Genomic DNA, 12500 nt, shown 5'->3' on the forward strand with positions numbered 1-12500 from the left:
TACGGACAGACAGATGGACAGATAGATGGACAGAGAGATAGACAGGTAGACGAACAGACAGGCAGACAGATAGACAGACAGACAGACAGACTGTAGCCTTTTCTGTATTAGCGTTGATGTTTTCAATAAATGTTCTTTGACAAACAGACAGACAGACAGACAGATAGATAGACAGACAAACAGGCTGACAGACAGATAAATAGACGAACAGACAGGTGGACAGACTGATGGATGGACAGGCCGACAGATGGACAGATAGCTAGAAAGATACACAGACGGACAGACAGATGGACAGATAGATAGACAGATAGATAGACAGATAGACAGATGGACAGACAGTCAGTCGTACAGACAGGCAGTCGTACAGACAGACAGGCAGGCAGGCAGGCAGACAGACAGACAGACAAAAGAATAGCAGACAGGCAGACAGACAGACAGACAAACAGACAGACAGACAAATGGATAGCCAGACAGATAAACAGACAGACAGACGAACAGACTCATAGTATGAAGGAATAATCTCATTACTCCACACATCTTCAACCATTTCTATATCTCTGACTGTGCTATCTAGGCCACGCTATGCCTATTCGTTCTCTCACATTCTCTCCTGATTCCAAACTACTGGTAACCGCATCCGACGACGGACACATCAAGATATATGATGTGTAATGATTGTTGATGCTCGTTTTCAGTCTAACTGTGGAGACTAATGTGTGTACCTGTTTTAGACAACATGCCAACTTGGTGGGAACTCTGTCTGCTCATGGCTCATGGGTACTGTCTGTTGACTTTTCATCCGATAATACACATTTTGTATCCAGGTAATAATATGATATCACGTGGATGTTGTGTGTGTGTGTGTGTGTGTGTGTGTGTGTGTGTGTGTGTGTGTGTGTGTGTGTGTGTGTGTGTGTTCGTCGGCTTATCAAAGCCATCTCACACTCTGGTTCAAGCTTCAACTTTCTCCTTTCAGTTCCAGTGACAAAACAGTGAAAGTATGGGACGCAGGAACTCGTCAGTGCTTTAAAACTTGTTGTCAGCACACAGACCAGGTAACTGTCCCAATCATTTGCCCGGATATACTCAAGTGTTGCCACTTAAACGGGCATATCCTTACAGGTCTGGAGCGTCAAATTCAGCGATTGCGGAAACTATTTTATTTCTGTTTCTGATGATAAGTCTATAGCTGTGAACCAGTGCGACAGTGTTCCGTAAATTGATGACGTTTGTGACGTAATGTCTACGTAGCTGCCTAAATTGTAGAAACTCACACAAATCTACGGTTTGAACTGAACTGGTTTATTTATACAGGGAAGTCTTTGGCCATAGTGGCGAATCCACCAGACACTCTGTTTGTAGTAGGGTAAAATGCAAAGAGGACGTGTAGCAGGGATCAGGCCCGTATCCAGGAATTTTTGAAAGAAGGGGTTGACCTGTTAGCAGTTATTTATAGCATTACTAGTTTCTCTTTTCTAATGAAATTATATGAAATTATTGAACCACGCCTATTGGAAAAGAGGGGGTTGAAACCCCCTGAATCCCCCATTTGGATCTGGACCTGGGGATGCAGAATTTTTTGAAAGAGGGAGTCGAGTTGTATCATGATTAGCCACGCCCCTATAGCAGCTAAATCTGTATATGATATAGGGAACCAGCAAGCTCACTTTAATCTGTATTAGGGTTAATTTCCTAGCATATTCATTAGATATAATAATTATAGGCATATAAGTTTAGAATTGAACGAATGAATTAACCATCCATCAAAACATTAATTAAGGTACGTTCACTTTGGTTACAGTGGTTAGAACTCGTCTTTAGGGTATAGAAGCCCTTGATTTATATTTTGACTGCGGTGGGCATGGTGTTATAAAGAGGAGGGGATTCTGACTCCAAGATCTCTCCCCTCTATCCGCCTATGTATAGTAGTTAAGTAATAAAACTATGTACAAAGAAGATACAAGAGGATACAAGAGGTATATTCAAAAGAATGTATATACACGATAGAGTTCAAACATGTATGTCCACACTGTGTGGATTAGCCTTGTACCCAGGCCCTCTTGTGCGCCTGGGTACGTACGAGGCTATATATGGGTACAGTCAGAGCCATACACACACACACACACACACACACACACACACACACACACACACACACACACACACACACACACACACACACACACACACATACAGATATACAGACATACATACATACATATATGTATATATATATATATATATATATATATATATATATATATGTATGTATGTATGTATGTATGTATGTATGTATGTATGTATGTATGTATGTATATAGGTTTGGGTTGGTTTTGGGTTAGTTTTTAAAAAGTATATATATATATATATATATGTATGTATGTATATAAAGAAGTCTCTTCTATCATCTGGCTTGTCTCTGAGCCAAGCTTCCAGGCAATTTCATGAACAGTTATCTGTTCGTTTGTGGCAGTGTAACTCAAGAATGATTAGTGACAGATTGGACCTCGTGACTGTTGACTATCTACCTAATTATTGCGACTTAGACTCTTTGTGCTTCCGTCCTAAGGGCGGATATGTGTTATCTGTGTTATCAGTAACCATATTTGGTAGTAACTATATATATATATATATATATATATATATATATATATATATATATATATATATAAATGGCTCTGGGTACGTCAGAGCATTTATATGGCTCTGGGTACAGTACGTGTGGATTAGCCTCCATCTCTCAGACCCGTGTAGTGCCGATTCAATCGGCACTAGACGGGTCTGGGAGGCTGAGGGTAATATGGCTCTGGTTGGACATACAGTGTATCTACTGTACGTATACAACTCTCGTTGGATTGGTTGGAGATACTGATAGATGTAATTTTGATTTAATTAAAAATCGAAAGCATGTTTAATTGGAGGAGACGTAGAGATGATGGGAGTAAGTTCCGCAACTGCTAGCTGTGAGAGGCACTTGTATTCGTCAGGTACATGTACTGCAGACAGTGTGGCAGATAGCTAGCCTCGACCTCCCAGACCCGTGTAGCGCCTGTACGGGTACATGATTTGACCCTGAGCACGTTGATAGGGTGAAGTCGCGCAGCGAGATTTTACGATAAAACTATCTTGCTAGACTTTTTTTAGAGAATTCAATTTGATCACGTGACATTAATGCTGCGTTTTATATATATACAAACATTTTACTATATTGCTAACTATAGACGCTGTATGAAGACTACATTGTACTACTAAACGATTTGTCTTGTTGCACAATTAATTAATATAATGTTTAACTTTAAGTCTAGCGCGCGTTACGTAGAGCATGACGTCACATCGGAGATGGCCGTGACGCGTTTGTATCTCGGAAAGTCGATCGCAGATCTCAACAGTTTGGCTGAAGTAAAAGTAGATAAGACCACAAGTCCGAAAATGTACGAGTCATGAGTGGGTCGCCTTTGTCTCAGTTTGTTTTGTAACGTTTTCGTCTCTATCGTCACTTTTGTGACTGAATGGCTACTCGGTTAAGAATGCGATGAGTGTGAAACATTGTATACAAATGTTCTAGAGTAGCTCGGCGTTGCGTTTCTTACAATATGGGCGAGAGTTTCATCAGACATCCGGGGATCTAGATTATCACTGACTGTTGCTTGTCTAGATATTGCAACACAGCTGTCAAGGTGTTTGAGGGCGCTGCCACGAAATGTAGGAAAGGAGACGAGGAGAAGGCGTTTGTGTTGTACATGAGATATTGTTCTATTGTGACTCAAATCAAGAAGAGTTTGGACTATAGAAAATATAGGGTGAGAGACGAATGCCCGTCTTAATATACATGTATGGCAAATGCATATCTCAATGGAGTAGGCTGTTGTATTGGAGGGATGCGTCTCACAATACACTAAACTATTGTATTGGAGAGATGCATCTCACAATACATTAGACTATTGTATTAGAGGGATGCATCTCACAATACATTAGACTATTGTATTAGAGGGATGCATCTCAAAATACATTAGATTATTGTATTAGAGGGATGCATCTCACAATATACTAGATTATTGGAGGAATATATTTGTTTGATATTTTACTTTCTTAATTTTGTCTTGTTAGGCTGAGTGTGATAGAATACTATCTGGCACAAGTTTGGGCATTGCCATAGAAGAAGCAGAACGACTCTTAAGTAGTTTAGTGAAGAGGTTAACTTATTGCTTATTATCTTCTAGTGTGTGTGTGTGTGTGTGTGTGTGTGTGTGTGTGTGTGTGTGTGTGTGTGTGTGCGTGCGTGCGTGTGTGTGTGTGTGTGTGTGTGTGTGTGTGTGTGTGTGTGTGTGTGTGTGTGTGTACTTGTGTAGTTCACACACTGTAATGCCCTGTCCTAAGTCTTTGCATCTTTGTATATTTTGTGTACAATTTGATGTCTTGCCACCAGATATGAAGCTCTAACTGGTGTCCGTACTGAAGGAGATGGAGCCAAAGACGATGAGAAGAGGTAAGTATGCTAATAGGCCCATTAGTGCTTTGAGAAAAGTATAATGTAATGCAAGATCGTATGGACACAGCACTGTAGTGTGCAAGCACACACACACACACACACACACACACACACACACACACACACACACACACACACACACACATGCTTGCTCTTGCTCATTGATATGAACTTGATAGTGATGTCTGAGTTGCATCTATAGCAATGTTTATGGTATGAGAAATTGTTCTCTACACAGACAGCAATGCAACTTGCTTGAAAAACATGCACAACTTTGCCAGACAAAAACTACTACACAATATCAGCATCAGAAGACAGCTTCTAGGAGCTAAATATATCCAAATGGTATGGATAGCACATCTACTGACAGACATGTGGGAAGCCAGGGTTCTGCTCAAGGTGGCCGGAGGCTGTTGGAGGTTGTGAAGTGGTTGGAGGTGGTCGGGCTTGGCCATCACTAGACAAACACTGACCATCACTCCACATCTTCCAATGATGCACTAATGCACTTTAGCTAGGGTGCATTTCTTTACTCTCCACAAGCTAATCCGGTTGAGCTCTACTGGATTAACTGGAAGTATTCCAATGGAATTGGATTGATGTGGAATAAAGAAACATGGAAGTAGATGTGAGCATGCGTATTGTGTTAGTAGTGGGAAATGTATCAGTCACTGTCTTGTCCTTTTGCATGTCTACGGCATTTGTAGCTTCTGTGTTTGTTTGTTGTTTGATGACATGGAGCTGTTGCTACTCTCTCCTCCATTTCATTTCCATGGGCATATTCTAATTGGCCATGCGTATCTCCACAAACTAATCCATCTTCTCGCTGGATTAGTTTGTGGAGTTTGGGTGAGCTCAACCGGATTAGGTTGTGAAGATAAAGAAGCACGGTAGAAGTCCACAGACTCAACTGGATTTGGTTGTGGAGTTAGAGAAACACATTCCTAGTGTTTTACTTGCTGCTCCAAGCTAATGAGCATTGGAAGGTGAGCATTTGCTATACTAGGATCTATCACTCAGGGCACTAAGGTAGTGTGGGATCCAACACAGCAGTCTGCATGTCAGCGATGAAGAAGGAATTTCCTATGCGTCTGTGGCTGAGTCAGTCAAAGTCTTCTTCAGGTTATTTTTGCTAGACAGGAGCACTGACTGTTCGAAACCTGCAGTTGGTGCGTGGATGGCAGACGTCTAACCATCATCATCATGCCATTGTATAAACGTGAAACTGGACAACGTAGTTTTCCCACTGTTGACAGAAGTTGCAGCTTTCCTGTAGATCATGGACAGTGCGATACATTCTGTTTGGTAAACGGCTTTCTTGTCTTTTGTGACGATGCTTGACTAGTTGGGAGTTTGCTCTACTTCTTTCCTAGCCTTGATACTAGGCCTTTCTTTGCTTTCGGTGGTCGTTCCACGCGAGGATAGCAATGGGGTGGTATCACGTGATGTTGTCTCTGTAAAGCAAAGGGAGACAACATCACTTTGCTTTACGGAGACAACATCACGTGATACCACCTTGTTGTTATCCTCGCGTGGAAGGACCACCAAAAGCAAAGGAAGGCCTAGTATCGAGGCTACTTCTTTCTCAGATATCTGAAATAGAAGTAAAAAGCCACACCTCTTAATTCAGTGAATACCCGACCACCACTTCGAAAATCCTGGGCAGAATACCGAGAAGCATGTGTATCACTCTTCCAAGAACCTAAAGGCCGCCAGTCCTTCACTCTTCTATATTACAGATTTTGCAACAGAAAGTTGAATTGTTGACAATGGCAGAATGCATCATGATGTGTGATGTGATGCTAGATAAATTTTTCTTTGCTACGTTTCTTTCAGTAATGATGTAAAACTTCCGTCTCCTCCTATTGGTCGACGGGAAGTCCCTGACGGGTCTGCTTCTACGACGTCATCAGATGTTTATGAACTATTGAAGGTTTGTTACATTGTTGGTAAGAGAGTTTTGTGTTGTGATAAGTAGCCATTACAGGTTGATCCATTAAGCATTCTTGAACCAAAGAAAACGAGTCATTCTGTGATAGACACAAGTGGAAACAGACCCGTTTCTGACTCTGTTACTTCAGGAAAAGGTAGTGAGTGATATGGTGTAGGAGGTTGTAGTGGACTGATAGACAGACAGAGATGTGGAAGAGAGAAACGTGGAAGCATTATGTTTTGAGATACGGAATCAGACAGACAGATAGATGGACATTGGACAGACAGGCAAACAGACAGACAGACTGGCAGGTAGATGGACATACAGATGGACATACAGATGGACATATATGCAGAAGGACAGACAGATGGATGGATGGACATATATACAGACAGACAGATAGATAGACAGACGGACAGGCGGATGGACGGACTGATGGACAGACACACAGACAGGCAGACAGACAGACAGATAGATGGACATACATATGTGAGAGACAGACAGACGGACAGGTGGATGAATGGACAGACAGACAAACAGGCAGGCAGGCAGACGCTTGCAAAGACAAATGTACATTTGAAAGACTTGGTATTACTGGCCAGCAGTCAGTCAAGTCTACATTTAGTATCTTTCTTAGTCACATTACATATCCGACAAAATTATATTGAAACTGAGATTCGAATGGAACTCCTCAACCAACAGATTGTGACATTCAATTTCCGTTTAGATTCTGCATCTGGCAGCATACAACCAACAGAACTGTTTAACCTGCTGAAAACGGATGCCAGTGTGAGTTGATATCAATTAGATATACACAGCTAGCATCAACAATTTTGTGGCTTCTTGCTGCTCTTAGGGCTTTGTATGTGAGTTGATTTCTTGTGTGTTGTAGGTTCTTATATTGGATATACGATCTGCTGAGTCATTTAGTTCATCTCGTATGATCGAAGGAGATCTAGTGAACATTCCTGAAGATGTACTGGTTGCTGGGTAGGTGGCAGTGTGCACACACGCAAGATGTGGAGAGATTGACTGATGGACAGACAGACTGACTGACAAACAAACAGACAGACACACACTAGATACAGACAGACAGACAAATAGACAGACAGGCAGACAGACAGACGGACACACGCACACAGAGACAAACACACAGACAGAGAGACAGACAGTCAGACAGAGAGACAGACAGACAGACAGACAGACAGACAGACAGACAGACGAAGAGACAGACAAAGAGACACAAACAATTAACGAATAGTGGTTGTATGAATTGACTGTCAGTGATCATCTGCAGTACAAACTGACAAACCACATTGACCGTATACTGCACAGGCAGTGGTTAAGAACATACTGACATTTAGCGTTGTGTTTCTAGTGTCAGCCCCGGTCTCATTCTCATACACCTAAAACCTCAATTTCGTGACACTTGGTCTAATCGCAAACTGGCTGATCACGTGATTCTTATGGACTACGACACAACAGAACAAGCAAGTGTCAAGAATCCCGCTCTCCCAATCTTGAATCTCAAGGATGCAATCTACAAGTTTGATTCTCAAGTGACATTGAGAAGTGAGCCAAGGATATTGGAGGGAGGATTTTGTAATTGGATTTTGCATTATCCTACAATGGTGACCAACTCTAGTTGGACATGGGAAAGGAGGAAAGAGGAGCCAGTAGATAGTTGGTTGAATGAGGATTTAGACTATCCAGAATTGCCAGGAGAGGGGAAGGGGAAGAAAGAGGAAGAGAAGACGAAGATGGACAATGTTGAGGTAAAGTCATGCGTAGTATTGCAGGGGTGGATCTCACAATACATTAGACTATTGTATTGGAGGGATGGATCTCACAATACATTAGACTATTGTATTGGAGGGATGCATCTCACAATACACTAGACTATTGTATTGGAGGGATGCATCTCACAATACATTTGACTATCTCATTTGTGTATTTATCACATCTAGCCTAGCACCATCCCTCAACGCCCACCATCTCACACAAAACCAGAGGCTGGCAAACCACTAAACAACAAGACAGCAAGTCCGGCACAAAATCCATCTAACCCGGGATCTAAAATTCCCATAATTAATAATACACAACATCATACCCCACAGACGACTTTCAATAGAGGAGATTTGGGTACGACAGCAAAACATCCCGAGATTGAATCACGTGATTCTCGAGTGCCAGGTGATTGTGTGTGTGTGTGTGTGCGTGCGTGCGTGCGTGCATGCGTGCGTGCGTGCGTGCGTGCGTGCGTGCATGCGTGCGTGCGTGCGTGCGTGTGTGTGTGTGTGTGTGTGTGTGTGTGTGTGTGTGTGTATGTACTCATTTGTCATGTAACAATCTTTTCCATCTAGAATCCAGCACGACTCCATCTTCTCATACCAACGATCAACAATCAACTTTCAAACCATCTACTCCATCACCCAATCCAACTACCACATTATCATCCAATGCTCCCATCCCCTCTCATCCTCCCCCATCCTACCACACAAGCTCATCATACCCTCTCATCATCCCACCAGCAGCCACTTCATTGCCTCCCACAGACGCACTAAACAACAGGCCACATACCCAACCACACAACACACAACAGAAGCATCCGAATGCAACATCTTTAGGTCACCACACTTTACGACACGAAGCTGACGACTCATTGAAACAAGAACAATCTGAACGAGCAGCTCATCGTGTGTCCAACATTCCCATTGCTTTGTCTCAATCGAATGTCGTGCCTCATCGTGTTGTGATGCCACAGCCAGTTGTGTCTCTGCCGTCGTCTGTCAACGCAAACATACCAACACCTCAACTCACTTCACAGTCAACTGTACAGCCACCTTCACAACCGATTGTATCAACATTTGTGCAGCCATCTGTCCAGGCTACTTCACAGCTGAATGTGCAACCTCGTTTACATCCGACTGTTGAGCCACGTTTGCAGCCAGTCATCCAACCTTCTCTACAACCACCAGTTCAACCTTCTCTACAACCAACAGTTCAACCTTCTCTGCAACCAACAGTTCAACCTTCTCTACAACCAGCAGCTCAACCTTCTCTACAACCACTAGTTCAACCTTCTCTACAACCAACAGTTCAACCTTCTCTACAACCAGCAGCTCAACCTTCTCTACAACCAGTAGTTCAACCTTCTCTACAACCAACAGTTCAACCTTCTCTACAACCACCAGTTCAACCTTCTCTACAACCAGCAGTTCAACCTTCTCTACAACCAACAATCCAACCTTCTCTACCACCAAATGTCCAACCTAGCCCACAAACGACGGTTGGTCCATCTATCGGCCACATGCATGACACTGCAGTAACTATTGAGAGAGTCTTGCCACCAGTGAGTGGACAAGCTGCTTGTCAGGTGCCTCAATTGGTTTCTTCTGTTGTTGATGGTCGAGATTTTAGTAGATCGGGAATTGTGAACGTACAGAGTCGTGTGGCTGAAGAGGCGGGAGGTCGAGAGAGAAGTGTTCCTGGTTGTGAACGTGTTGAGAGTCGTGAAAGGTTGTCGTCGAATCGGTCTCTATTGCCACACCAGGAACAGCCAGGTGTGTGTGTGTGTGTGTGTGTGTGTGTGTGTGTGTGTGTGTGTGTGTGTGTGTCCATTTGTCCGTTTGTCCGTGTGTGTGTCTGTTTATTTGTCCGTGTGTGTGTGTGTGTGTGTGTGTGTGTGTTTGTCTGTTTGTTCGTGTGTGTGTGTGTTTGTCTGTTTGTTCGTGTGTGTGTGTGTGTGTGTGTGTGTGTGTGTGTGTGTTTGTCCGTTTGTCCGCACGTGTGTGTGTGTGTGTGTGTTTGTCCGTTTGTCTTGTGTGTGTGTGTGTGTGTGTGTGTGTGTGTGTGTGTGTGTGTGTGTGTGTGTGTGTGTGTGTCTGTCTGTCTGTCTGTCTGTCTGTCTCTGTCTGTTAGTCTGTCTGTCTGTCTCTGTCTGTTAGTCTGTCTGTCTGTCTGTTTTTCTGCATGTGTGTGTGTGTGTGTGTGTGTGTGTGTGTGTGTGTGTGTGTGTGTGTGTGTGTGTGTGTGTGTGTGTGTGTGTGTTGTGTTTGTACGTATAACATTTACACACTAAATTCCCGTCTTCATACACAGCACTGCAACAGCCAACAGCAACATCAAACATTCACCAACCACCATCAACTACACTTGTGTCCACCAAACCATCCAGACAACCCGAAAACCCAACACTCTCCACGTCAACATCCACCTCCAGTCACATTCCAGGTAACAAATCACCAACAAATCAATCAATTCTAATCACACCACAACCACCAGTAGAGATCACACGTAAGCGTATGTGTCTATGTGTAGCTTCCGGTTCTGTTGCTGATCCTCAGCAGGCCATACTACCAACAGGTCAACCGTCTCACCTTCAAACTACTCCACAACCACCACCAGTTCACTCTCAACCTACAGTCACACTCAATGGTCCAGTTGTGCCGTCTGATACGTCGTGTACGTCACAAGGTGAACCGCCAAACGCTCGTCTGGACAAGCTTCACGGTCGACCTCACGCTATGTCTCAACCGCATGGTCCCCATGGCAACTCACGAGCTGTTTATCCTAGTTCGTCTTGTGGTGGTTTTGCTGCTGCTGCTGGTGCTCCACATGGTTCACCATCTAATGTACGTTTACGATCGCAGTCAGTCAATACTGTAGCGTTGCCGGAGTCTCGTTCGCATGGATCGAGTCCACGTGGATCGAGACACAGTCAAGGGTTTGTTAAACCTGAGGAACAGAGGAGTGTGTCACAGAGACAGATGCCACTGCAGCCGTGGCCACCCGGACAACATCCTCATGTTGTTCAGCGGCAGGTAGGATGGCATTTGAGTTTAGTGATTTGTTTGTGTTGGTTTGTGGTGGGTTGGCTTTGGAATGTGGTGGATTATAGATGAAATAGGTAGGAAACAGTGTGATAAGATTATGAGTGAGTGTGTAGCAGATTGAAGGCATGGTTTTTGGCATGGTGATTAGCAGAGAAATGAGCAGGAAGGTAGTCAGCAAATGGGCAGATTACATAGAGAAGTTTTGGCAGACAGACAGACAGATGAACGGACGGATGGACAGACAGACAGAGAGACAGATGGAGAGACAGACAGTCAGATGGACAGACAGACAGACAGACAAACGGATGGACAGACAGATGAATGGATGGACAGACAGACAGACAGACAAACGGATGGACAGACAGACAGACAGACAAACGGATGGACAGACAGATGAATGGATGGACAGACAGACAGACAAAGAGACAGATGGACAGACAGACAGACAGACAAACGGATGGACAGACAGATAAATGGATGGACAGACAGACAGAGAGACAGACAGACAAATAGACAGATGGGCAGACAGACGGACGGACAGACAGACAGACAGTTAGATGGACAGACAGACAGACAGATAGACAGATGAATGGATGGACAAACAGATAGACAGATGGATGAACAGACAGACAGACAGACGGACAGACACTCAAAGCTCAATATATAATAATTATAGTGATAACTGGTTTGATGAACAGACGATTGTGTTTGTGTTTTGAATGTGAACGAGTGCTTGTACTGCACGCATCACTGACTGCTCTATCTCTTTAGATGCAGAACAGAGTACCTCAACCTCACTGGCTGCCAAGTGGATGGGAGAAGTGTCTTGATGGTAGAACAGGCCGATACTATTACAAGGATCATACTACCAAGACAACTCACTGGGAGTTTCCACAGCAACTGTTGCAACAGATTACTTTAAGTCAGGCAAAGGTGCAAGCGCAAACAGTTGATAAGGAAAGAGAGAGGCGACGTTCTGTTGAAGGTGCTGGACAGGTATGGACAGTTGACTATTGTATTAGAAGGATGCATCTCACAATACACTAGCCTATTGTATTGGAGGGATGCATCTCACAATACACTAGCCTATTGTATTGGAGGGATGCATCTCACAATACATTAGACTATTGTATTGGAGGGATGCTATGGTATTAAAGTATCCATTTGTAACTATTATTAATTTTTGTTTGTATCATCAGAAAATTGATAAACCCACGATAGACAGAGAAAGGAAACCACAACT

General features: G+C 43.4%; 2 protein-coding genes across 5 annotated transcripts in view; both read left to right on the forward strand.

Moving 5' to 3' along the window:
* The window catches only part of LOC134187755 (superkiller complex protein 8-like), a 4526-nt gene extending 3229 nt beyond the window's left edge, over positions 1 to 1297 (forward strand). Inside the window, exons 8-11 of the mRNA XM_062655904.1 lie at positions 575 to 668; positions 732 to 824; positions 977 to 1055; positions 1123 to 1297. Of these exons, the coding sequence (XP_062511888.1) occupies positions 575 to 668; positions 732 to 824; positions 977 to 1055; positions 1123 to 1218 (362 nt within the window). The 3' untranslated portion in view covers positions 1219 to 1297. The remainder of the gene's footprint in view (positions 1 to 574; positions 669 to 731; positions 825 to 976; positions 1056 to 1122) is intronic.
* Positions 1298 to 3329: 2032 nt separating this feature from the next.
* Positions 3330 to 12500, forward strand: part of LOC134187742 (ubiquitin carboxyl-terminal hydrolase 8-like) — a 12014-nt gene continuing 2843 nt past the window's right edge. The window contains exons 1-16 of one of the 4 annotated variants that reach the window (XM_062655892.1): positions 3330 to 3431; positions 3656 to 3800; positions 4108 to 4193; positions 4427 to 4486; positions 6326 to 6422; positions 6477 to 6579; positions 7150 to 7211; positions 7315 to 7412; positions 7801 to 8197; positions 8390 to 8615; positions 8786 to 9798; positions 9868 to 9985; positions 10524 to 10655; positions 10743 to 11245; positions 12029 to 12253; positions 12457 to 12500. The exon at positions 12457 to 12500 is cut by the window's right edge and continues 97 nt beyond it. In XM_062655892.1, the coding sequence (XP_062511876.1) occupies positions 3340 to 3431; positions 3656 to 3800; positions 4108 to 4193; positions 4427 to 4486; positions 6326 to 6422; positions 6477 to 6579; positions 7150 to 7211; positions 7315 to 7412; positions 7801 to 8197; positions 8390 to 8615; positions 8786 to 9798; positions 9868 to 9985; positions 10524 to 10655; positions 10743 to 11245; positions 12029 to 12253; positions 12457 to 12500 (3401 nt within the window). In that variant the 5' untranslated portion in view covers positions 3330 to 3339. Of the gene's footprint in view, positions 3432 to 3655; positions 3801 to 4107; positions 4194 to 4426; positions 4487 to 6325; positions 6423 to 6476; positions 6580 to 7149; positions 7212 to 7314; positions 7413 to 7800; positions 8198 to 8389; positions 8616 to 8785; positions 9986 to 10523; positions 10656 to 10742; positions 11246 to 12028; positions 12254 to 12456 lie in introns of all 4 variants that reach the window. The other 3 variants (XM_062655889.1, XM_062655893.1, XM_062655890.1) reach the window with 3 other exon arrangements.

This window comes from Corticium candelabrum, chromosome 12, assembly GCF_963422355.1.
Source record: "Corticium candelabrum chromosome 12, ooCorCand1.1, whole genome shotgun sequence".
NCBI lineage: Eukaryota > Metazoa > Porifera > Homoscleromorpha > Homosclerophorida > Plakinidae > Corticium > Corticium candelabrum.